Raw genomic sequence first — 26,095 nt, forward strand, 5'->3', positions numbered from 1 at the left:
TTCCTGCTCTAGTGACCCCCCAGGAGCACATCAGTATGGCTGCAGAGATTCACCGCTAGATATTGGGTTTCAATACCCATGGTGGGAAGAGCATAGATACCCCATTTCGTAGCTTTGTGCTTAATTCTATACAAACAAATCTTGCTCTGTATAATATAATAACTAATATACTAAAGTTCAGTAGAACATAATAACAAATATACTACAGTTGTGTAGAATATAATAACCAATATATTAAAGTTTTGTAGAATATAATAACCAATATACTAAAGTTGCATAGAACATAACAAGTATACTAAAATTGCATAGAACATAATAACCAATATACTAAAGTTGCATGGAACATAATAATCAATATACTAAACTTGTATAGAACATAAAATAAACAATATACTAAAGTTGTATAGAACATAAAATAACCAATATACTAAAGTTGTATAGAACATAAAATAACCAATATACTAAAGTTGAGTAGAACATAAAATAACCAATATACTAAAGTTGTGTAGAACATAACAACAAATATACTAAAGTTGTGTAGAACATGATAACAAATATACTGAAGTTGTATAGAACATAAAATAACCAATATATAAAGTTGTGTAGAACATGATAACCAATATACTAAAGCTGTGTAGAACATAACAAATATACTAAAGTTGTGTAGAACATAATAACCAATATACTAAAGCTGTGTAGAACATGATAACAAATATACTAAAGTTGAGTAGAACATAAAATAACCAATATACTAAAGTTGTGTAGAACATGATAACAAATATACTAAAGTTGTGTAGAACATAATAACCAATATACTAAAGTTGTATAGAATATAAAATAACCAATATACTAAAGTTGTGTAGAACATGATAACAAATATACTAAAGTTGTGTAGAACATGATAACAAATATACTAAAGCTGTGTAGAACATAATAACAAATATACTAAAGTTGTGAGAAGAATAAAACAAGTAAATGTTTCTAGAATATTATAAAGTTAGAATCTGAGGAGCTTCATTTTTTTGAGAAAAGATAAATAGGATTACTATCACTAGTTAAGCTATTTCATGAATGGTTTACAACTCAACTTAGTATTTTAAATATTTATATTTCTTCACTGCACTATAACAGACATTGACAGCAGTGTTCTGTGAGCAATTTTGAAAGTGGAAGAGAAATGATTTATAAAAAGCGTTAGAATTGGATCTGATGCATGATCTAAAGGCAGGTTACAAAATAACCAGGAAATAAGATAAACTGGTTAAAAGATAAATAAACGACTAAAATAGTCAATATTAGAAGTTTGTAATATGCCATAAAATATCTATTCAATCGAGTAACATTTTATTAAGTTCTTTTACCGCAAACATGAATGAATCAACTTCCTCTTGCATGTCATCCTCAGTCATTGCATTATCCTTTAGATGGTGATCCAACAACAAATCCAAAAAAGCTTGTCTCTTCTTTCCATACACAAAAGTCATTTCATTGTTATCACTGTTTTGCTCATTGTATTTTATTTTCTTATCCTTGATCACTTCTTCTTTACGAGCTTGAATAACCTGAAGTAGATACACTTTACTATTACCATTTTCCGATTTATTATTGATAACACAAGTTACCTTACTTCGTGCGTTAACATAAAAATCTGATGAAAAAATCTGACAATTAATAAGACATTTTAAAATTCAGTAATGAAAATAACAGTCTGAAAATCTTTTGAATACTGTTGTAGATTTTCACACATAAAGTCTAGTCACTTACGTTTTAGACTCCACCATCCCATGTTCACTAAAAGTGTAGAATAAAATTTTATAACATTGTTCAAAGATGGATGTTTTTCATATAACCAAAAGTTTATTATGACAACTAAATTATTTCAGAGAGATTAAAACTTGATTTCAAGCAATATACTTTTTTTCCAATAGGTATAAATATAGCATTACTTTGTTAAATATAACATTTAATACCTAATGAACTTGATGATAGACTAACTTTTTATCTCTTTTAAATAAAACTGTTCATAGTTAAGCACAAAGTTACACAATGGGCTGTCTGTGTTTTGCTCATCATGGGTACTGAGACTTGGTTTCTTGCATTGTTAGTTCACAGACATCCCACTGGCAGGTTAATAAAACTGAAATTTACTGAAAATATTACAAACTTAAACTGATACTGTAACACATCTCTAATTCTAATATTATTAATAATCTTTGGTTTAAAATACTCTTGAAACTGTGTTTTATGAAATGCTTTATACTTAATAAATAAATATATACCAAAACTGTGTGCTATAACAAACTGTTATTAAAAATAACCATTTCATATTTCTTCATCTTATAAAGATATATTTAGCTTAGATAACTAACCTTCCTTGTGAAGTTGTCCATTATTTCTATACTTTTTAGGAACCTCTTGCCCAACTGTGTTCTATAAAACAGAAAGTCTGACCACAACCAAGGCTTTGTTACTCGTGCAATGAATGTTTCTGCAACACTTGAAGATAATAATGGAATAAAACAAAAGTTACTGCACATCATCATAGCTATGCTTACTAGTTATATAATTCTTCTCTCTCAACCTTTCCCTTAAAGAAAATGTGTATTTATTACAAATTAACTGATGGTAGATGTGTTTAGGTACAGTATGAAAACCAAAATAAAATAAACAATTGCACAACCCTAATACTAACAAAAGTATTTGTACATTTCATGCAGTTTGAGAACCTAAAATATGCCAATGTAGCTATTCAAAATTGCAGTGTGTTGTATAGAAAAATGCAACAACTGCTCTTGTTAAAGCCAGAAAAACCTTTCAAAAGTAAAACTCGTTTTTTTCAGTGTTATTTATTCTACAGTCTTCTGTTGTACTATAATAAAAGAATTAGGAGTTTACTGTAAAAAAAAAATTAAAAAGTGAACTGAGCTTTAAGAAACTTTGAGCATGTGAAAGAACATTTTGATGTCTAAACTTATAAAGTTTTGAAACTTTTGCATTCCAAGGGACAAATATATGGTTTTTTGCAGGTAAATATTGAGAGTCAAAGCACTGTGTAAAATGAAAGCAAATTTTAAAACTTTATTTATGAGAGAAGGTGGTAGGGTCATAATTTAGCTGCATGCTACAGTTCTAGGTCTGTTTTGTTGGTGTTTCTGAAGAGAAAATTGAATTAAATCTATCACTCACATTTAGATAAGTTTTATGTGTGAATAAACTAGAGTGGAATGGCTGATAAGCTAAAAGGAATAAATTTGATCAGCAAGTCAAACACATGAGAAAGGAAATTAGTGGCTATAATGCTTAATACGTGCATATAGCCTTTGGAAGTCAGAAACACATCTGTCAGAAACTCCAGAATTGCTCCAGATTCTTTCTGTAACTGATATATTGTGAAACTAGGTTATTAGAATGCAAGATATGTCTGATTATTGCACAGCAGTCTAATGTACACATGGTAATGAAAGTAACAATATTGTTAGCTCATGAAACAATAGATAGCTTTTATTATTGGATCCTGTTATATCTATGGCTCATTTCTTTAGTATGTTCAAATTTAGGGTTTTATAAAGGTTAAAAATGAATGTGTGTGTGTGTGTGTGTGTGTGTAAAATGTATACTACATTAGAATATCTGCTATTTCAATATCACACTGTTTATTTATATAATAAATAATTATGGAGGCTTAGTTAATTATACACACAAGTAAAATCATATTTATAGAAAACTAATATTAAATACTCCAAGGGGACTTTCACTGCAGTATATCTAGTACAAAAATCTCAAGTTATCAGGAAGTTACCAAGGTTTGAGGTTACTGAACTATGAACATAAAAACTTATCTAAGTGAACAGTCATCACTCCGATCCCTAGCTAGCCAGGGTGTTTACTTAAAGGCTATAATTCTTGTCAAGAGAACACAGCAAACCACATTAAATATCTGCAACTGAGAAAGAATAAGTTACAAATGAAACCAACAGAATCTTGAAAAATTATTAGATTTCATTTCATTAAATGAAATGGCAATTTCATTTAAATACAAAATTATTAGCCTAATATTAATAACCTTTCAAGTTGCTCTGGGGCCTATTAGGCCCCAGTTTTCGTAGGAGTGTTAATAAACATATAACAGGTAATTATTAATCTTGGACTAAAGTGCAGGTGAACTCAAGCTTAAGCAATCATAGCAAACAAAAAACTCATTGGTAACTAACGCATTCCACTGTTTTTCTAATGTGAATAAAACTAATGTGTTTGCATTCCAACAACTTAGACAAACATTCAGGAATTTCTCAATAAAAGCTGTAGCTAATTTTCAGCATCAATCACAGACAGACAATGCAAAGAATAGTCTAGATACATCAGAACATGATCAATCACAGAACTAGTGCCAACAACAGATGAGCCAGCAGGAAGCCTCTATTCACTCTATAGATAAGGGACAAGTTTCAGTTCCCATATAACTTATTTTTTCTCAGTTCTTTATGCTTCATGTACATTTCTTCGATTCTGTGATGTGTGTGTAAATGCTACAAACTGGATTCCTCATATATCATGAATAACACTCTTTGTAGAGAGTGGTTATCTCTTCAGTAATGCCTGTTACATTAATCTCTATAACTATGCTTTGATTTAGGAAACTGCAAATGTCTCTTAAACAACTTGCCATTGTTGTTGTTTTCTTACTATCAAACTATAAAATGGGCTATCTCCATGTTTTCCCAAATTGAAATGAAGCCAAAATTTTAGCATTGTAAGTTTGTAAGCTCACTGGTGACCCCTGGAAAACATACACCTTCTTATCAAAATATTTTTATGAATGAAACTTTACCCAAAACTTCTACAAAACATTCACTCCTACCAATATACAGATCTGTATAGAATCTGTTTTTCTATTTCATACATCTTCAGGTTTTCTCAAAAACGAATACACGACTGCTTCCAAATAAACTAAAATGCCACTTAGAGACCAGTCATCCTAACATGGCTAGTAAATCCTGTGACTATTTTACCAGAAAATTAAAACAATAAAAAGAAAAAGATACATTTTTGGAACAAGCATCAATACCAAGCAATGCTTTGCTAGCATATAGAGTGGCGAAATCTAAAAAGTCTCACACCATCGCAAAAGAACTGATTTGTATTTGCTGCAGTGAATATGGTGAACATTAGGATTGATGAATCTGTAATAAGACTGCTTTAAAATGTGCCTTTATCCAACAATACTATCAGTAGTAGCATCCAACACATGGCTGAAGAATTCACGATGAGCTAATTGAAAAAATGAAACGGAAGGAATACGGGTTACAGCTAGATGAGGTGACGGATAGTTACAAGGATGCTCATTTGATTTACTACACACAGTTCATGGATGATGACAAAGTTATGGAATACCTTCTCTTTTGTAAAATGATCACTTCTAGTACAAAGGCTCAAGATTTGTTTGAGATCTTTGACACTTTTATGTGAGAAAACAACTTAGATTGAACTAAGTGCATTGTCTTCTGTACTGATGGTGGTCGCTCTACGTCCAGCTGTTATGGAGGATTGCACACACTCATATGAAACAAAGCTCTTGATGCACTATGTACCAACTGCATAATTCACAGGGAAGCCCTTGGATCAAAGTATCTGAGTCCACATCTGAGTTCCGGAAAACTTGTTGAAAGTGGTGAACTTTATAAAAACTCGGCCATAAAAGAGAAAGTTTTAAAAAACAGTGTGAGGATATGGGTTTTGAAAACACAACTTTGTTGTACTACTGTAGCTCATGATGGCTCTCCCATTGGAATGTACTGTCCTGTGTGTTTGAATTACGACAGGAACTCTTCTCTTATCTTGAAGAACGAGAACACGAATGTGCTAAAAACTTCTTGGATACTGATTTTTTTGTCAAAATTAGCATACCTGTGCAATCTCTTCGAAAAACTGAACGTGTTGAATCTATCTCTGCAGAGAAGCAACACGCACATTCTGAAATCCGCAAAGAAAGTTTCAGCCTTCAGAAAAAGTTACTACTATGGAGAAGAAAAATGAATGAAGATGGTGACAAAGATTGTTGCAGCGGTTTGTTACATCCAATGAAGTTGATTTGACCCACGAACTAAAATATGTTTTTGAGGAGCACATAACACTGCTCAGTCACTGGTTTGAAAATTGCTTTCCAGAAGAAATGAAGAAGTTTGCATGGATCTAAGACCCATTCAAGGCTAAGGCTCCATCTGAATTTACCTCTACAGAAGAAGAAAATCTTATTGAGAAGTCCTGTGACAAGACTTTAAAAACAAAATTTGGCAACATGGAACTAACTGAGTTTTGGATATCAGTAAAAAATGAACATCTGCTGCTAAATGCTAAAGCTCAGCAAATGTTAATTATATTTACGACGTCATATCTCTGCAGAGCTGGGTTTTTCAGCAGTTGCTGTGATAAAATGCAAGTACTGCAGGAAAATCAACATGGAACAGAAAATGAGGGAGGCAGTGTCCAGTCTGATTCCAAGGTTTGAGAAGCTGTACAGTACCCAACAGGTGCACACACCCCTTTAATAATTGTGGTTATTTAAAAATGAAATAAAAATATTATTTTTACTTTCAATTTACGTGTATTATTTTTTCAAACGACTGCTAAGTTGTTAGAACATAAATACTTAGTAAGTATTAAGTTGTTTAGACTTAACTACATAATAAACGGAACTGTTAAGTTCTTCATTTTGTCTATAGCCACCATGAAAAAATATCTGAGACAATATGGAGCTCGTGACTGAGAAAGTTTGGGATACGCTGGTTAAATGTTAATATTTATCTCATATGAAGTTATTTCATTCTAAAAAAATGCACTTTAGATCAAAGATATAGATATGTCAACTGTTCTAATAACAATCTCATGAATTCAATTAATTATGCTCTAAAATCATGAAACCTAAGCAATTTAGCAAGTGGTTGGCTCACTTCACTTGCAGGGTAAATTATATTCTTACTATGAATAAAAATAATGTCAATTATCAAGACCTACTTCATATATGGCGTGTATAATGTAATGAATGTTAATGAATTTTATAATTTTTAGTATTCTAGATTCATGTTTAGTTTAGTTCAATGAAAAGCTAAATCTATAAAGATATATTATTAAAAAGCTCTTATTCACCCTCTAAATATTATTAAAACCAAAGACCATTCACATCTTTGACCTAAATTACACTGAAGCTCTGGACATTGGTGGGATCATTACCAGTTTTAGAGAGGCTGTCTTTTGAATTTTAATATTTAGTAGTTGACTTCTGTGTAAAAACTTCCTTTTTTGTTTATGTATACATATTTACAGGAATATACATGAACACTAGCTATATAGAAGCATTATGCAGACTTGTCTTGTCATATTTATAACTTAGAATCAATTAAATCAATTGGAAATTTATATATATATATATATTTCTTAAATTAATCTAGTTACCTTTGAAATCAGCTGAAATTTTCCACAATTAACCATATATGTAAGCTTTTTAAATCAATTGAGTTACCTATAAAATGTGTTGTTGAATCTCTCATTTATCATAAATTTACTCAGCCAACAAAAATGACTACATTCGTTTTTGTACTGTATAACAATTGGTCAAGAAAATATATGCAATGTTTAAAGTCAATATACATCTCAAAGCTCATTTTTAAAAATGTTTGTCACATAAAATATATCTAACAGATCTGTTCCTTCTTGATCACGACAAACTTACAAAAATAATATTGTTGTATTATTTTGAAAAGTTTAAATAATAAAATTTTACATTATTTAATGCATAATTATTATTCCAACATTTTGCACAATTTTTCGTTTTTAGAAACATCCTCACATAAGTTTGCCTACTAACTTGTAAAAGGAGCTTTAACAAGTTCTGTTCACTTGTGCTCAATTCAACCATTTCACGAGAAAAATGTAACCATAGTCATAAATTTCTAGAGTGAACTTTTTTGTATTAACAACACCAAAACATTTTCATTGTTGCTGTTCATATTAGATGGGGTTTCTGATAACAAACCATCTAATCATGACAAAGTTACAAGTAAGTATTTTCATTTAAACTTTATTGGGTTTAGATAAAGTACTTTGTATTCAAGTAATTTTACTTTTACAATACCTTTACACCATACAACACAATATGCAAAGAATATTTCCAAAGTTAAACTTACTTGTGCATTGCTTGAACATAATCAGATTCTTTGTTTTCCTGTGATCCAAGATGAATTCCCATCGCTGTTTCTGAAATGTGATTGAAGGATAGGTAATTAAAACCAAACTCTAACGAATACATTTAGTTACAATTGTTACAGTCATAACAAAAGCATGCTCTTGTAAAAAAGCAAAGCATTTTGGGAAATAATAGAAATGCCTTGTTTTTATGTTTTACAATTAGTTTATTTTCTGTGTTTGGAAGTAGGGGTGATTAAATGTACAGATACGTAACGATTTATTTCTTTGCTAAAAATGAATAGGTCAAACAAAGTGAATACAACAATATCCTCATAGAAGAAAGCAATTATACTTTACTATTTTATGGCATATATAAGAATGGTTTAAAAATTAGAAGTTAAAAACTAAGTTAATTTTGTATTTGATTCAATGAAAAACCAAATCCTGATAGTGATTCTCATTTTTCCACATAATATTAATCATGACACTTAATAATTTATAATTGAATTCAAATACACAATAATTTTTTCAGTATTATTTATTTTGCTCAAAAGCATAAAATATTTTGTATTTCATCCAGACAAAGACCACAATCACAAACCCACTGTGTCAATAATCAATTATTCTATGATTGTGAAGTAGTAACTTAGAAATGTTGGACTCCCTAGTATTAAGTTTATACTTCATTACGTTCAGTATATGATAACTTCCTTCTACTATATGGCCAGATAGATAGGGCTCTCGACTCGTAATACGAGGGTTGCGGGTTCGAATCATGCTCGTCCTTTCAGCCGTGGGGGCGTTACAATATTAAAAAATCAATCTGGCGGTGGGCGGTGATGACTAACTGCCTTCACTGCTAAATTAGGGACGGATAGCGCAAATAGCCATCGTGTAGCTTTGCTAGAAATTCAAAACCTTCAACTATAAATACTAATAATGTTCACATTATTGAAATAAAAGATATCTTCATCAACCAGCGTGAAACTGCTAATTTTATTTGTAACTGCTTTCAGTCCAGAAAACAAAATACGTTTCAAAGCATTTAAATTTTCACTAGAAAACAGTGAACGTCCATATGTAAACATGACTGGTAATAAAAACGTCATATAATAATGTTAATTTTTCTTCTCTGCACAAACAAGTTTTTAAATTTAGCAATTTAATTATGTGTTTCTCCAAAATTGATTTTTTTTAGTTATATTAAGAAATGTTCAGATGCAATGAACTTATATATTGATTAAACTAAATGGTCATGTTTTTGACTAGTTTTAGTAAACAGGGGAACTTCAAACTTTTACGTACATACATGAAACATTGAGCGGTAGTCGGCTGACCTTGTAGGAAAAAATAGCAGTAAAGTAGTGACGCTAGGAATGCTTTCTGTTACCCGCTTTCAACACATAGCTTTTAATGTTCTTCCACAAGGTTTTACATAATTATTAACCGCAGAAGTATCATATGGGTCAAAGTTGCAAGGCCACAGGTCAAAGTAGGAAGGTCGTACAAATCGACAAACTGCTCTTCACATCAGCTTTAAAAAGGTGGCTGTTACAGTAGAAGCTTCAGCAGATTTTGCGTATAATTACAACATTGGTGACCTTTTTTTTTTCCATTCCATTCCACCATATATATGTATAATATATCCATATATAACATTTGTGTGACCTTCCACACATTGTAGACAAAATTTAATACATTTTTGTTTTGGTATAAGTATGTAGCGCCATCTATGGATGTAATTAACAATAATTAAGTTAGGTTAAAGATAAATTCTCCTTAACAGCAGGCCTGGCATGGCCAAGCGCGTAAGGCGTGCGACTCGTAATCCGAGGGTCGCGGTTCGCGCCCGCGTCGCGCTAAACATGCTCGCCCTCCCAGCCGTGGGGGCGTATAATGTGACGGTCAATCCCACTATTCGTTGGTAAAAGAGTAGCCCAAGAGTTGGCTGTGGGTGGTGATGACTTGCTGCATTCCCTCTAGTCTTACACTGCTAAATTAGGGACGGCTAGCACAGATAGCCCTCGAGTAGCTTTGTGCGAAATTCCAAAAACAAACAAACCTTAACAGCAATAATGAGCGGTGAGAGGTTGTTAACCCCTATTACCATGCACCTTGTTCGAACTCTTGTTCCACAAAGTTTAGTTGAAAATGATCTAGCGAACTAAGTGTAATTACTTAACGGACAGCAGACAAACATACAAACACACAGAGTTTTGCAATTTATATATATTTAGATATATGCATTGATGGTTTACATGCATCATGAAATTACTACAGTGCATGCTTGTATGATCTTTTATCGATAACAAACAAATCATGCTAAGCAGCAAGCTTTGGTTGACAGAATACCTAAGCCTCTTCGTTTTGTTCAGTAGAGAAAAATGTTTGTTAACATCAGATGAAGCATAGTTTCTAAAATATATGAATCAAAATAATTTATATTGATTTCTTATACAAAATACTTATTTTCATAATTTCAAATTATTTTCAGAATTCTTGGTAAAGGAAAAACACTATTAGAAAATAAAAATTCTTAAACAATTATTATTTAAAAAGGAAGAAATGTAAATTTTGAAAACTTCGTTTTTTGTTTCTTTTCTTAATTTCGCGCAAAGCTACACGAGGGCTACCTGCGCTACCCCTCCCTGCTTTAGCAGTGCAAGACTAGAGGGAAGGCAACTAATAATCACCATCCACCGCCAACTCTTGGGCTACTCTTTTACCAAAGAATAGTGGGATTGACCGTAACATTATAACATACCCACGGCTGAAAGGGCGAGCAATTTTGGTGCAAAGGGAACTCGATACCGCAACCCTCAGATTACGAGTCTTAACCCACCTGGCCATGCCGAGCCTAAAACACAACAGAACTTTACACACACGAAAATAAAAAGTATCTTATAACTGTACTGCACTTAATCAGTAGCGAAGATTTGATAATGCGCAATTTTTGTAGTTTAAACAGAATAATAGATCTTATGATTTTCGACCTTTAAAGTATTGTGCAAATTTAAAGCCTCAATATATATTTCATGTTAGTTTTTGTACCAGTAGAAAAGTATTGTTATTTTTATTGTAAGTAAAAGCAGATTTCGATGATTATTGGCTTGATATACACATCTCAAAGCAAAGAGATCTTTATTTCATAAGATCTAATTAATAACAAATAGATATATTGATCATCTGTGGTTTCCCCATTTAAAGCACAAGCAAAGTAAAAATAAATCCTTATATTTAAGTAATTTTATCCTTATTTACTGTGTTCATATTTTAACTTTATTCTTGTACAACTTGATGCAATTAGCTTAAGAGAATTTAATTCCATAGACAAATATCTAAATTATGAACAAGATATCCAAACATGCCTTGAAATAAGAGCAAAAATATATGAAAAGTAACACCTCAACTTACCGCAGATAATATCCAAGGTGCAAAGTGTTGCTATAGGAACAATATCCATGCACTCGTCGTTTATCTTTTCTTTGATTTTGCTTACCATGATTTTTGATTGCTCATCAAAAACTGATATAAAATCTTCCAAGATACGGAAGTGGAAAGCTGGGGTAAGGAGCTTCCTTCGGCTTTTCCACTTAGCACCACCACTATGAAAATAATAATAACAACATGTAATATTTTACGCATACTCCATTTCAGAATGATTAAGAATAAATATCTTACAGTCAGTGTAAAACATCAAAGGGAAAGATATTTACGAAATTTTTTGTCGTGTTAGCATTACTAAAATTCACCATTATAACTATTATACCAATATATACAAAGTAGGGACTTTAAATTCGTTTTTACTCATCAATCGCTCCCTTAGTCTAATGTAACATAAATGAACAGTAAGGAACGTTTTTACCATATTGTGGTTCCAATATTGTTTAGGTCTTTTTGTGTTTGGTTAATTTTGTGAAAAAACACAAGTTGGGTTTTTGATATGTTGATTTTATTTCTATATTTTTGACAGTATTTACCTATTCTAGTTAAATGAGGTTGTATATTTGTAGCTGCTATTGATGGTGTGGGCCCGGCATGGCCAAGCGCGTAAGGCTTGCGACTCGTAATCTGAGGGTCGCGGGTTCGCGCTAAACATGCTCGCCCTCACAGCCGTGGGAGCGTTATGATGTTACGGTCAATCTCACTATTCGTTGGTAAAAGAGTAGCCCAAGAGTTGGCGGTGGGGACTGATGACTAGCTGCCTTCCCTCTAGTCTTACACTGCAAAATTAGGGACAGCTAAGGTTTCTCCTCCTGGTTGGGGGTTGTGCGGTAGGCTAAAATTCTGCTCACTTAAAAAACCAGCCTGTTAATGAATCCGCAAGTGATTGCGGCCCTATGTTTCATGGAATCGAGAGGCATAATAATAATAAATTGATGGTGTGAGGGCACTTTTCCAAACTGCTACATCATCAGCGAACTGTGACGAGATCCATGACTTAGTTCATTCAGAGGTATATTGTTAATGAATAGGTGAAGAGTATAGGGCTCACTACTGCTCCCTGAGGGACGCTTCCCTCTGGAGTAAATAACTCTGAGAAAGTTTTCTCTACATTTATTCTAAATTTTCTGTTTTCCAAAAAGTTTGAGAGCCAGCGAATAATTCTACGCAGTTGTTCTATTTCTCTCATTCGGAACTGGAGACCGATGTCCATTCGATGTCAAGAAAGCAAGCGACAGTGCATTTTATTTTATTAAAGTCTCCTAATAAGATAGTATTTTGATTAACTAAAAAAAGATCAAAGCTTATTTGTTTGTTCTTTTAATTTTGCGCAAAGCTACAAGAGGACTATCTACACTAGTCGACCCTAATTTAGCAGTGTAAGACTAGAGGGAAGGCAGCTAATCATCACCGCTTACTGCCAATCGTTGGGCTACTCCTTTATCAACGAATATAGTGGGATTGACCGTCACTAAATAACGCTCCCACGGCTGAAAGGGTGAATACGTTTGGTGTGACGGGGAGTTGAACCTACGATCCTCAGACTGCGAGTCAAGCGCCCTAACCGCCTGGCCATGCCTAAATCTCTTAAATTAATTACATCATTTTCCACATCTGGAGGTAATTCCATTTCTCCAACAATTCTGTTAGAAAAATTATGCTGTCTTACAGTGCGAAATGTTTACTTATGTCCCGTCCTCGCACCATTTTCACCATTAAATGAGAAAAAAAGATGATACGTGAACATATCAATTTCCTTAACAACGTTAAACACCTCAACCAGATATCCTCTAACTCATTTTGTTTTCCCCATAAAAAAAAAACAAACTCGTAGATCTTAATCTATCTTTGTATGAAAACTTTTCCATCCTTTATATCATCCTATTAACCAGCCTATACACGATGAAGACTATAGGTCTCACTACTGCTTCCTGAGGGACACCTGCTTCTGGAGTAAATTACTCTGGAAAGGTTCCCTCCACATTTATTCTACATTTTCTGTTTTCCAAAAAGTTTGAGAGTCAGCGAATAATTCCACAAAGTAGTTCCATTTCTGTGAGTTGGAACTGGAGACCATTGTCCATACAGTGTCGAAAGCTTTCTTGATATCAAGAAAGCAAGCTACAGTGCATCCTATTTTATTAAAGCTGTCAACTGTGGATTCAGTTAATCAAACTAAGTGATCAGTTGTTTGTCTCAATTTCTGAATCTATTTTGTACTTCAAACAGTCTTTCTATGACAACTTTTCCAGCCTATGAACCCTTTCAAACAATTAAATGTCCCATCTAGGATAAGGCACTGAACACAGTTCTCCAAATGTGGCCTAAGCAACGACCTATGCAATGACATTATAACTTTTTATACTTGTATTCATTACTTCTAATGACGAATTAGAATATTAAGATTTTTCTTCCATAACACCGTTAATGTAATTTCCATCAAAATTATACTCATAATTCAGATTTTGATAAACTATTTACATTAATTTGCATTTATTATAGATAAACGTAATCTACCTTTTATTCAATTAACTCATCCAATAATTCAAATCCTTTTAAAGTAATAGCATCCTTTTCACATCCAGCAACACCTAAAACTTTAATGCCAAGAGTAAGTTCAAATAATCTATTGGCAGTTCTTTCATTAATGTAAACAAAACAAAGGTCCTAACACCGAGCCCTGAGGTCCCTCATTCTTGACATTAATCCAGTTTGATTGAACTACATTTATAACAAACAACTTTCTGCTTTCTTTCATTTCTTCAACTGACTATCGAATGAACCAACCTATTTCCCACACTTAAAGACACAACTTTTTAACCAACACTTTATGTCACACATTATTAATTGCTTTCTAAAAATCCGGATACACTAAATCCCTCATCTACCAAAGCAATAACCTCTTCAATGAATGTAAAAATATTAGTACGCCAGTATCTTCCCTACTCAAAACATACCTACTATTCAACGTAATACTAGATTTTGTTAAATGACTTTACAGAGCATCTTTCGTCAGATGTAAGACTGATAGAAACCAAAAGTAGCATAAACCAACTTCCAATCTTCTGACACCTGCTCGCTATTCATGGACTCAGAAAAAATAGTAGAAAGTAGTTATTACATACAATCCTTAACTTATTTTAAAACCCTTGAATAAATATTAATTGGCCCAGGAATTTTATAATTCTTTGAACTTCTCAATTTATTTTAACAAGCTCAGAATTAATATTAGCATCTTGATCGATATTATTTCCATCTAACAATTATTCATCAACAGATATACTGTTTAAATCTTCATTAACAAAAAATGAAGAAAAAGCCATCTCATAACCATCAGACATTAGTCTGCCTGCATCATTTATAAAAGGTCCTAAGGTCCTAAGGTCCTACTCCCATCCTATCATTTTACTTATCCTCAACATATTTGACGAAATCCTTACTAATAATTTTTGCATTTTCAACCAACCTTTTTTCATACATTCATTTTATTTCCAAGTTTCCAGTTTGACAAGTTCTCTTCATCTTCTATGATCTCTTAAATCTACTGTTATTGCAATTAATTTAAACTTTTAAATTTGTAATGCCTTCATCAGTTATATTATTTATACCATTTGTGAGTCAAAATGGTTATTAACTTGTAGCCACCTTTTTTTTCTCTATAAGGTGGCCAAAATCTTAAGGCCAATGAACATAAAGAAAGAATATGTATTTTGCGTTGTTAGACTTAACCATTTATTTGAGCAGAGCTTTGAAAGATGAAAATAAGAAAAGGGAAAAAAAAAAAAAAACTTTTAGCATTTAATGGGGAAAATGTGAACACTATGAAATTTGTCTAAATACTCGCTGGTCAAAAGTTTAAGACCATACTGAAATGAAGCGTTAATCGGTAAACATGTAACCAAATTTAGTCATTTGTGTTCAAGCATGAGCGTTCTCAACATCTCCCACTAACATCTTCTGTGTCACATTGGGTCAAAACATGACAAAGGCTAAAACGTTGACAGAGTTTGAACGCGGCAGAATTGTCGAGCTGCAAAAGAAAGGTCTCTCTCAACGTGCCATCGATGGTGAGATTGGGTGTAGTAAAACTGCTGTTGCAAATTTCTTAAAAGACCCTGAGGGAACGAGAATTTCAAGTGGTCGGCCCAAGAAAATTTCCCCGGCGTTGAGCAAGAGGATTCGATGGGTTGTTTGGCAAGACACCAGCCGATCATTGAACCAAATTAAGGCCCTTACGGACGCAGAATGCAGCTCAAGAACAATAAGACAGCATCTACAAGAGAAAGGATTTAAAAACCGTAAACGTCTTCAAAGGCCACGCCTCCTTCCACACCACGAAACAGCTCGGTTAAACTTTGCTGAGAAGCACTAAACATGGGACGTAGAAAAGTGGACGAAGGTTTGGTTCTCTGATGAGAAAACATTTAACCTTGATGGTCCAGATGGCTTCCAACGTTACTTGCACGATAAGGATATCCCACCGGAGACATTTTCTACACGACACAGTGGAGAAGGTGCCATCATGATCTGGGGTGCTTTTTCTTTCTATGGAACAATGGAGCTTCAGGTTATACAGGGGCGTTAAACAGCAACTGGCTACACTGGCATGTCGGAGAAAGCATCCTTATTGACTGAAGGCCCTCGCTTGTGTAGAAATGACTGGATCTTTCAGCAGGACAACGCTGCAATCCACAATGCCCGCAGGACAAAGGACTTTCTCATGGCGAGTAACGTGATTCTTTTGGACCATCCAGCGTTTTCGCCCGAACTGAACCCCATTGAAAATATTTAGGAGTAGATGGCAAGGGAAGTATACAAAAATGGACGTCAATTCCAAACAGTACAAGATGTTCGTGAAGCCATCTTCACCACTTGGAATAACATTCAGCCTGCCTTCTGAAAACGCTTATATCGACCATGCCAAAGTGAATGTTTGCAGTTATTCGCAATGACGGCCGTGCAACTCACTACTGAGTCCTACCGTGTTTAGGACTTCTTTTTGGTATGGTCTTAAACTTTTGACCAGCTAGTAATTAGGCTAATTTCATAGTGTTCACATTTTCCCTATTAAATGCTAATTTTTTTCTTTTATTTTGCCTTTTCTTATTTTCCTCTTTCGAAGCTATTCTCAAATATGTGGTTGAGTCTAACAACGCAAAACGCATATTTTTTCTTTATGTTCATTGGCCTTACGATTTTGACCAACAGTGTACCTATATTGAATATTTAAGAACTTATTTTAAAAATAAAATCACAAGTTACAAGGTTTATTCTCGTCTCACTTATTCAAGATTTGTTTGTTGTTGTTTTTAATCTGGAACCAAATTCTCATTATTCCTTATCTCCAGCAAAATATCAAATATCAAAACGAGCAATGATCACTTGCACTCAACTTCGATGTTCCATAATCAATATCCTATCAACAATTTCATTATTAGAAGTTAAAATTAAATCTGAAATATCCTTCTTCCTAGTAGGTTCCCAAACCAATTGTTGAAGAAAATAATCTTGGAGAGTTTCTAAAAAATCTATCTCCATCCATATGCCTAAAGTTAACATCTTCCATAATTATAACTTCATTAAGAATTGTGTTCTTTTCCTCCCTAAAGTTTCTTGTTAGTTTCGCCTGGTGGTCTGCAACAAATTCCAATTAAAAGTTTACTCCTTCTATAACCACTAACAGAAATTCAAATAGATTCTATTTCATTGCTATAAGTGTTAATATAATAAATTTCAACAGGCTGTAACACACATTTTGCATATAAAACCACTCCTCCTCTTTTTTGGTACTCTATTTCTATTAAACAATATATAACTTAGTATTTTAAAGAAATTCCTGTCATCAAAATTGTCTACATTTAACCACATTTCAACTTCTTCCATGATATCGGTTTATTTATTGTACTCCCAGCGTCACACTAATATCCTACCATTCAAGCTGCCTTTGTAACGTATTTACACACTATACTTCTCTCTACACCTTATTTTATCTTAATTATCCTGATTCTCTTCACTTTATAGCATTTGTTTAAAGTTGCCCTTGCAAACAAAACAGCCCCTACAAGAAGCTCCCTTTAACTACTGAACTGATTCCAGACATCCAACCTGCTATTCCTTACATTTTAACCTAATCTGAATATTTATCCCTACTGACATACTTACAGTTTAATCTCCACAGTTAAGTATTTGCTATATCTTTGACATAATTAGGTTATTATGCCCATTTCCTTTAATTCCTGTACTAGTGCTCTCACTTAACAATACGTTCCTCTGATCTACCCTTCTCTACCTACATCACTAGCTCCTATGTACCCTATAAAGATTACATGACTGCTAGTATCTTTCGTTATATCACTTGCTCTGTCTGTTATATCGTCTGGTCCTGCTCCTAGATAGTATAATATAATTCATTTTTCCATATTTACTACACGGTCTATCTTATCCTCGTGGCGTACTAAAGAATCCCTTATAATAATAACCTATTTATTATATGCCTTCATATTATACACCTAGTACACAAAAAGTAGCGATAAATTTTGTGTTATAATCTAGCATCTGTTGGCTTGTTGTATTTGATGTTTAATTTAGGAAGTTGTATTTTTACTTCTGCATTTTTGATCAGATAACGTCACACTTTTATTTCTTCAAATAAACTTACTTAGTCTCGTGTCTTTGAATTTAATTGTTTGTTTGTTTGTTCGAAAACAAGCCCAACGCTACACCATGAACTACTTGTGATCTGCGCACCACGGGTATAGAAACCCAGTTTCTAGCAGTGGAGTCCGCTGTGTGTCACTAGGAAGCTACACACAGTCGATACAATACTAGCTACAAATCAAGAATGTTCAATGTACTAGGTAAAAGGACCAACTGTTTAATGATTTTAAATTATTAAACTTTCATTACCTACCTGGTGACAAGACCTTCCTTTAACCAAGGACGAATAAATGAGTAATCAAAGGATTTTTCCACATTAGTGTTACTACTCAGAATGGCCTAAAAATGAAGATAACAATACTGAGAAATACATTTAAAAAGATACTAAAAATGGTGTTATTATATAAAATATTAATAAAAACGTATGAAAATAATTTACTTGGTAATTAGCCTTACATTAATTGAAATTGTATCATAAACACTTGATTGTTTTTTATCTACATCAGATATCCGAAGCGTGGCCATTTAAAGTGACATCTAGAGACAAATCTAAGTTAACATACGAATAAAATGTAATGTTTTATTTCAAAATCTATATTTTTTTCACAAAATAATGTGGTTTGATGTACGTTATTATTAAAACAAAAATTTCGGGGGAATTAGCTATTTTTTTGCATACCTCTACAGTTTCTGGTTTATAGAACAAAGCAACTGGCCGAAGTCCTATAAAAAATCTCCAAATTCTCGATTTCTCGAATACGTGACAACCTCCACATAACAGCTGAAAAAAAACTGCAGAAAACATTATTTCTTATAAGCAATAAATCAACTGTTTTTGTTATGTTAATAACTTATTCATCAAAACAAGAACACATAAAATTACATAATTTTTGACGAAAAACGTTCATCGGTTCAAGTTTATTCGGAACATTGCAATTATTCTTTCATTTCAAATAAATATTTCCTGGACTGGTGTTTATGATGGTGTCTTCATCAGCTTTTTGATCATACTCTATTGATCTTACCATTAGCTTCTGTGGGCCATGATGAAACTTAACATGTATTCTGTACAAAACTAATATTTCAATTTGGCAAAAAAAATCACCGTTTGTGATGAGTCAGTTAAAAATAAAAATATCAGCCCACTACCATATTAGTATCCGTTAAGTATCTCAAAACGGCTGGTATGGATATTAACACTTTCACTAATGAAGCAGAGAAAAACGTTTCGACCTTCCTAGGTCATCTTCAGGTTCTCTCTCTCTGGTGTTTGGGTATATAAATTTGTATACCCAGGAGGGTCAGGCACACTAGACCTCTTCCTCCTTCCATTACACAGTTGGAATGGCCTGATTAATACATTTAGAGTAAATACAAAATGGCTGAAGTAATAGCATAACTTTAAATCTGGTTCTTTACAGGGCAAATCTTCAGGTTATTAAAGAGAGAGTTTGCAACTGACCGTTGCTGGGCCCATGTCTTTGGGACGAGAGTATAAACGGCTATTATATGAGACGTGTAAGTCTTTTGTGTTTATTTGTGTAGCGTTTTATCTGTTCAAACTCTGTTATGCCTGAACTTACCTACATTACGTACCCGTTTATACTCTCGTCCCTAAGACATGTGGTCCGGCATGGCCAAGCGTGTTAAGGCGTGCGACTCGTAATCCCAGGGTCGCGGGTTTGAATCCCTATCGCACCAAACATGCTCGCCCTCCCAGCCGTGGGGGTGTTATAATGTGACGGTCAATCCCACTATTCGTTGGTAAAAGAGTAGCCCAAGAGTTGGCGGTGGGTGATAATGACTAGCTGCCTTACACTGCTAAATTAGGGACGGCTAGCACAGATAGCCCTCGAGTAGCTTTGTGCGAAATTCAAAAAACAAACAAACTAAAACATATGCTCGGCAACGGTCAGTTGCAAACTCTCTCTTTGATAACCTGAAGATGACCTACGAAGGTCAAAACGTTGTTCTCTGCTTTATTAGTAAAAGTGTTAAAACCCATACCAGCCGTTCTGAGATACATTTTTACTTCAAGTGGATTTCTCGTCATCAAGACTGTCTCTTATCATTTCAGTTAATGAGCGTGCAGAAAAAAACTAACCAGTTCACAAATTGGAAAAGTGCTTTAAAGTACAGAACGTATCATGATTTCCAAAACACGTAACATTAACATATATTAGTTCCACAGTTCTCAAGGTTATCAAGTTTACAAAGTTCCTCATATTCTTTTGATCTTCCAAATACTTTTGTTTTTGAAATTCTTCACAGTTTCGTAATACAAAAAAGTTTACTCTCATTTGAAGAAAAATATCAATATATTCAAATATATTAGTAATAAAACCGATATATAATTACCTTTATAATCGAAAGATTACTCATTTTAAAATAACTTGGTTCTCGAACAAAAAACGTGGGTTAAACTTAACCCAATTATACGTTGAGTTGGCAAAGGGCTTACGATGTTAATTTTTCACTTTTACAAAGTTTGGTTTTTAACAAATAGCAATCACATAATTAATTCTAACGTCAAGAGCTGTATGCATATTGATGAGCGTAAGATTACAAAACTGGTTTGTTAAATAATAGCATTAGAAGTGTTTCTGCAAAGTGTGTTTCTTATAGCAAAGCCACATCTGGCCATCTGTTGTGTCTACAGAGGGAAACTGAGCCCCTAATGTTATAAACCTGTAGATTTATCGCTGTCCCACATCTATTTCACACATCTATATCTCTATCTTTAGTTCTTGACAGAGTTAAAGTTAAACTTTACAGAAGTAAAGTTAAAACTAGATAAAAGTTCCCTTCCAGTGCATCACTTATAGTTTCTGAACTATGTAATTTACTTGAAGTTTGCTTCGAAAACAGTATTCTCTTTTATGAACGTCATATATAAATAACTACACGGAAAACAATGCAATATTTTGCCTTCGTGTGGTTGGTAACTTAGTTACGTAATACATACAAACCTCTACCTTAAACACTTTTAACACGACATAAAATTCTGACGTAGGCATACCCTTGAAGTTTTACGCATCGGTAACCAAGGTGTTAATTATCTACATACTCCAAAACGTTCTTATTCTATTTATCTTTGAACAAGAAAGTATTGATCCAACGTAGCTTTTAAGATATTCTAATTACCTGTTCATCAAAAACACTCTTTCTTCAAGTGCTTACAGTAAAGCAACTCAAAGAGATAAATATTTGCATTACAATTCTCATTATCCAAAATCACAAGAAATGGGAGTTCATTCTATGCCATCCACGGATAACTGTTATTCTGTGCGTTAGTCAAACAATCCATCGAAAGTTCTCGTCAAAGTACTGTTTACAAAGCATGAAAAGAAACCTCAATCAAACGTGTCCTGCAATTGAAATTGTTCTGTACAAAAAAACGTGAATAATTAGAACTGTAAAACAGAGCATGATCGTTGGTGGAAGAAGGGGTTATAAAGCCTAGACACATATCCTTGTTTCTTTACTGTATACCATGAACAATAATCTACACCATACAAAAATATCTGATATTTTTAATCTGAACGGCACCTTGTAAGGTACTTCAGTTAAATGGCCAAATCAGAGGCCACTCACAAGGTTCAAGCACAGTTGTCCATGATATAGAACTACAGACTAGAGAGAAGATAACACCAACCACTTATACAGTTTGGATCATTTTAACTAGATTTGGAAATGATTGTCACCCTTTATAATACACCCACAGCTAAAAATACAAAACATGTTTAGGATTACATAACAGGCTAAAAACTCGGGCCTGCAATCGCAACCACGTACGTTGGACCACTATCCACGCCTTGTTCAATTAAAATAAATAACGTACAATATTCGTAATCCATCACTGAGCGAAGTATAATTAAATCAGGATACGAAACAATTGTTCTGTGTATGCTTTTATAAAATTCAAAAATCTAGTAAGAAAATAAGGAGACAGAAGCTTAAATGTAGAAAGAAGTCAACAAAAATTAATTTGCTTTTTTCAAAAAAGGAAAAAATATGAAAAAGAAGAAACTTTTTGAACACGAAAATTGTTTGTTTGCTCTTCGAGGGTGACCTGGACTAGTCGTTCCTAAATTTAAAGGGATAGACTAGAGAGAAGACCAACACTTGGGCTACAACGAAGAGTAGGAATAACCTTCACTTATAGCGTACAAACAGTCGAAAGGGGGAATATGTTTGGTGATGAAATTTGAACTCGAGATTAACATAATTCCGGCAAAATCACAGTATAGTGTTGTTAAGTCCAAGTTTAAACAAATTGACTATATTCTTTCGGTTAAAAGTCTGGATTGCAATATGTTTGTTTGTTTGTTTGTTTGTTTAATTTCGTGCAAAGCTACACGAGAGCTATCTGCGCTAGCCGTCCCTAATTTAGCACTGTAAGACTAGAGGGAAGGCAGCTAGTCATCACCACCCACCGCCAACTCTCGGGCTACTTTTTACCAACGAATAGTGGGATTGAGAGTCATGTTATAACGCCTGCATGGTTGAAAGAGCGAGCATTTTTGGTACGACGGGGATTCAAACCCGCTATCCTCACATTACGATTCGAATGCCTTAACCACCTGGCCATGCCGAGGGCCCCTTGTAATGTTCTACATGGAGATTACAAACAATATAACTGTGTTTAATGAAACGTTTTTTTCTCTGTTGTTTGTTTGTTTTTTATTGAATGTAGTGCACTTATTTTGTCACTTATTTTAAGCCACGATTCAATATTTTCCTTTATTTTATCACTCTGAATTAGTTATACAATATTATCTGTTTTTTTTTTTGTAATTCTGGCGTACAAACTTTCATATTTCTTGAAAGTCGTGAAGTAAACTTTAAAATATTTGGGTTTCTAATTAATTAAAAAGAAGGTGGCTTCATAAACTAAGAAGGTTTGCTTTTTTTGTAATGATAAACATATTCACCAAAGAAGTATTTTCTTTATAAGCAAATCTACAGAATTATAGCACTAAAATCCGGAGTTCAATTCCTCTTGATAGACAGAGCGTCAGTATCCAACTACGTGGTTTTGATCTAAAACAAAAACTTTCTTCACACAGAAATTTAAATTAATTGATTTTTAAATGCAAGAAAAACAATTAAAATCTTTAGAATGTTTTATAATCACTGTTATTATTTTATAACAAGTTTTATTCACATTTTGTAGAAAGTATTTTGAAATGGCAACACAGAGAACACTAGTAATTTACGGTCACATTTTATATTTTAGAAATACTGTGGTTTTTAGATATTTGCTCCTGACATAAGAACTACGGCCTGAAAATATTAACTATATAAACCTGGTGTAGTCAAGACATGGAATACGTAATGTTCGAGCTGATTTACTTAAAAAGTATTAAGCGAAATGGATAATGTAATAAAAATATTTTTATATTTTGTTTTGTTTAGCTACTTGTGCTTTCTGCCACGGGGGATATAACCAAGAATTTTAACTTTGTGAGCAGCCGAGCAAACTTATCTTTGGTTTTATGAATGCATATTGGGAGATTACATTGCTTACTGTCGAATTATATTTGAGTGTTATAGTTCAATTCTATTAATTATTGTAATATAATGTCTTTCACCAAAGATTGGACAGCACTTTATTATACCACCTTTGAAAGTAAGCTTTTCTTGCTTTATCTGTCTACCTATTAGTCACAATAAACCAAAACATGGCAAACAATAATAGTTACAAGCAGGCGATAAAATTATAACCATAGAACAGTATAGAATATATACTTACTTTAAGCATTGTAAATGTAACCATTGTAAGAACTACACAATTGCAAAACAGTGTTAGATTTGTTTTGGAATTTCGCACAAAGCTACTCGAGGGCTATCTGTGCTATCCGTCCCTAATTTAGCAGTGTAAGACTGGATGGAAGGCAGCTAGTCATCACCACCCATCGCCAACTCTTGGGCTACTCTTTTACCAACGAATAGTGGGATTGGCCGTCACATTATAACGCCCCCTCGGCTGGGAGGGCGAGCATGTTTGGCGCGACGCGGGCGCGAACCCGCGACCCTCGGATTACGAGTCGCGCGCTTGGCCATGTCGGGCCAACAGCGTTAGAAGGTAATTAATAAAAGGAAGGTGCCCACATTATAACACCCCACGGTTGAAAGATCGAGCATGTTTGGTGCGACTAAGATTCGAACCTGTGGCTCTCAGATTATGAGTCGATGCCTTAACCACCTGGCCATGTCGTGCCCGGTATTCTGGAAGATGACCTCGGAGAGTGTTAGGTAGTTTTTTAATCTGATTGCTTTAATTCTTAACAAAATATTTTACTCATAAGTAATTTGACGCCAAGGATTAACCAAGGGTATTCTGTCTAAATTACTTATGATTTTATAACCCAGTTGTTATTTTTTATACTTTTTTCTTATACATATTGTTGAAATGGTATTTCTTATCAAATAATCTGTTTCATTTTTCGATTACAGTATTAACTCGTGAAATTTCAAAGGCATTGAAAAATTTTAAGTCTAATTTAAAATTTCAGACTGTATTGGGACTAGGAAAACCACTGATCAAACCGTAAGTCCATTGATAGTTTATCAAAAATGACAAGAGTAAAAAGGCAAAATCTACATTTATTCAAATTTATTGTCCAAAGTGACTGACGTATAATGAGGCAAATGTTAGACCTTACTAGTTAACGGCGACATCTTGATAGATCTACTAACCATATAAATTTGTTATCAACTTCTGTAATACTGAAAGAGTTGAAACTTCGTGGCTAAAACCAATGTCATCTGCATGCGAATGCATTTTTTGATGTCAAAATTTATAATAAAGGAACTGAGGTGTGAAATGTATATATTAATAGAATGTTAACAGCTCCATAAATTAAACATTATTTAAATATTCATTTGTTTGTTGATAAGCGTAATACCACACAATGGTTCGAATTCCGGTTGCACCAGATGTGCTTACCTTTTCAGCGGTGAGGGCGTTATAATGTGAGGATCAATCTCGCTATTCGTTGGCAAAAGAGTAGCCCAAGAGTTGGCGGTGGGTGGTGATGACTAGCTGCCTTTCCTTAAATCTTGGACTGCTAAATTAGGGACGGCTATGACAGATAGCCCTCGAGTAGCTTTGCGCGAAATTAAAAAACAAAAAAAAGCAAACTGTCCATAGCGGATATCGAATCCCTAATTTAGTGTTATATGCCGTCAGGCTTACTACTTACCTACCAGAACGCAAATATTTAGTAACTGTTCATAACTGGTATTTCATTCCCTCTGTATTTATGTATACCATACAGAACGTTATACATTATCGTTATACGCATATGTAAATATAGCGATGAAAATTATTTTTAATACAGCAAATGTAAAGAACGACATCTAAGTATCGATTATTAAGTATTTATTTTGAAGGCTAGACGAATTTATTTATGTTTCTTTCTTTCTCAATCAGAATTTCAGTTTATTCACTCCCTACCTTGCATTTCTTGGATAATCAGGAGAAGTGTTTCATTTGTGCCACAAGTATGTTTTAGCAAACAGAGTTTATTACTTCTTATATGTGGATCAAAATCCAAAGCACCAAATATCATGTATTTTAAATTAGCAGAAATCCATACAGCTGCTTCGTCGAAGTTAGTAATAAAGTGTAAATATTTCGCTACATTCAATAAGGAAAATTCCTCCTTCATGTCTGGTGGTCAAAAAAACCTTGCAAATTCCTGTTTGTGGTTCTGGATTGTAGTTTAAACCATGTTCAAATGAGCTTGAGAAGTGTCCGTCCTTGGGTTTTTTAACCCCTATCAGGATATCTGCTTTCCACGGGACT

At 33.6% G+C, this 26,095-nt stretch overlaps 1 protein-coding gene across 1 annotated transcript in view; it reads right to left on the minus strand.

Annotated features, from left to right (window-relative positions):
• Positions 1–26,095, minus strand: part of LOC143234075 (cytochrome P450 4c3-like) — a 51,783-nt gene that overhangs the window by 19,382 nt on the left and 6,306 nt on the right. Inside the window, exons 2-7 of the mRNA XM_076471123.1 lie at positions 18,962–19,074; positions 18,536–18,621; positions 11,596–11,786; positions 8,181–8,250; positions 2,370–2,496; positions 1,362–1,562 (exon numbers count right to left, since the gene is read on the minus strand). Of these exons, the coding sequence (XP_076327238.1) occupies positions 1,362–1,562; positions 2,370–2,496; positions 8,181–8,250; positions 11,596–11,786; positions 18,536–18,621; positions 18,962–19,074 (788 nt within the window). The remainder of the gene's footprint in view (positions 1–1,361; positions 1,563–2,369; positions 2,497–8,180; positions 8,251–11,595; positions 11,787–18,535; positions 18,622–18,961; positions 19,075–26,095) is intronic.

This window comes from Tachypleus tridentatus, chromosome 12 (assembly GCF_004210375.1).
Source record: "Tachypleus tridentatus isolate NWPU-2018 chromosome 12, ASM421037v1, whole genome shotgun sequence".
In the NCBI taxonomy this organism is placed as follows: Eukaryota; Metazoa; Arthropoda; class Merostomata; order Xiphosura; family Limulidae; genus Tachypleus; species Tachypleus tridentatus.